At 37.0% G+C, this 730-nt stretch overlaps 1 protein-coding gene across 1 annotated transcript in view; it reads left to right on the top strand.

The window, feature by feature from the left end:
* LOC107578548 (SH3-containing GRB2-like protein 3-interacting protein 1) overlaps positions 1-695 on the top strand; it is a gene marked incomplete at its 3' end in the record, with an annotated part of 6,241 nt that extends 5,546 nt beyond the window's left edge. The window contains exon 3 of the mRNA XM_016264495.1: positions 547-695. Coding sequence (XP_016119981.1) covers positions 547-695 — 149 coding nt within the window. The remainder of the gene's footprint in view (positions 1-546) is intronic.
* Positions 696-730: the final 35 nt, after the last annotated feature.

The following is a 730-nucleotide window of genomic DNA, read 5'->3' as shown; positions in this document are numbered from 1 at the left end:
ATGTGTATTAATACAGATATACTTAATGGTTTTAATGGCACTTTAGTTACAAGTGTCTTTGCTGCTCAGTTTATCAAATTCAGCCATATAAATAACTGCATGATTTTACTTTAGTTAAAAATCACGTGTGAGCTGCTGCTTCTTCTTCTTTTGTTTAATATTCTTAAAACAAGACAAGAGTGTGTTGCAACTTCAGTATTTGATCAAGCTTGCTTAAAACAAGACAATAAACATTAAATAAATGATAAGTCCTTACAATGTGGTCAAGGAACGTAAACCGAAAATAGAGTCCATCTGAAGAAGGCATTGTTCTAGATTTTAGGTCTGGGTGCAGTGCTAAAATACAAATGAAGAAGTTAGTCTTGTCAGCCACTGATTGTCTCATAAACTGTGAGATGTTTTGTTTGTCTATTTGTTTGTATTTCCATTTTTCCCATTCTTTGTCACCCATATATTTGCCTCTGTGTTTTATCTCAGTGACTGACCGAAATTGCGTTTTGTCTGTAAACATGTTGTAACTCCACGTGTGTGTTTTTGTTCTCTCAGGCTGTTCTCGAGGGCCCAGTCCCCTCACCATGGGGGCCCAGGACACACTGCCTGTGGCTGCAGCTTTCACAGAGACAGTCAGTGCCTACTTCAAAGGAGCTGACCCCGATAAGTATGTGACAATATTCACATCTCAGATTCAGAACCATGTTAGCTTTTATATAGCTTTTATTTATATATATAT

Source organism: Sinocyclocheilus grahami, unplaced genomic scaffold, assembly GCF_001515645.1.
Source record: "Sinocyclocheilus grahami isolate Dianchi unplaced genomic scaffold, SAMN03320097.WGS_v1.1 scaffold10815.1, whole genome shotgun sequence".
NCBI classification, from domain to species: Eukaryota; Metazoa; Chordata; class Actinopteri; order Cypriniformes; family Cyprinidae; genus Sinocyclocheilus; species Sinocyclocheilus grahami.
The sequence above is the reverse complement of the archived record's forward strand: the minus strand, read 5'-3'. Positions and strand labels throughout refer to the sequence as shown.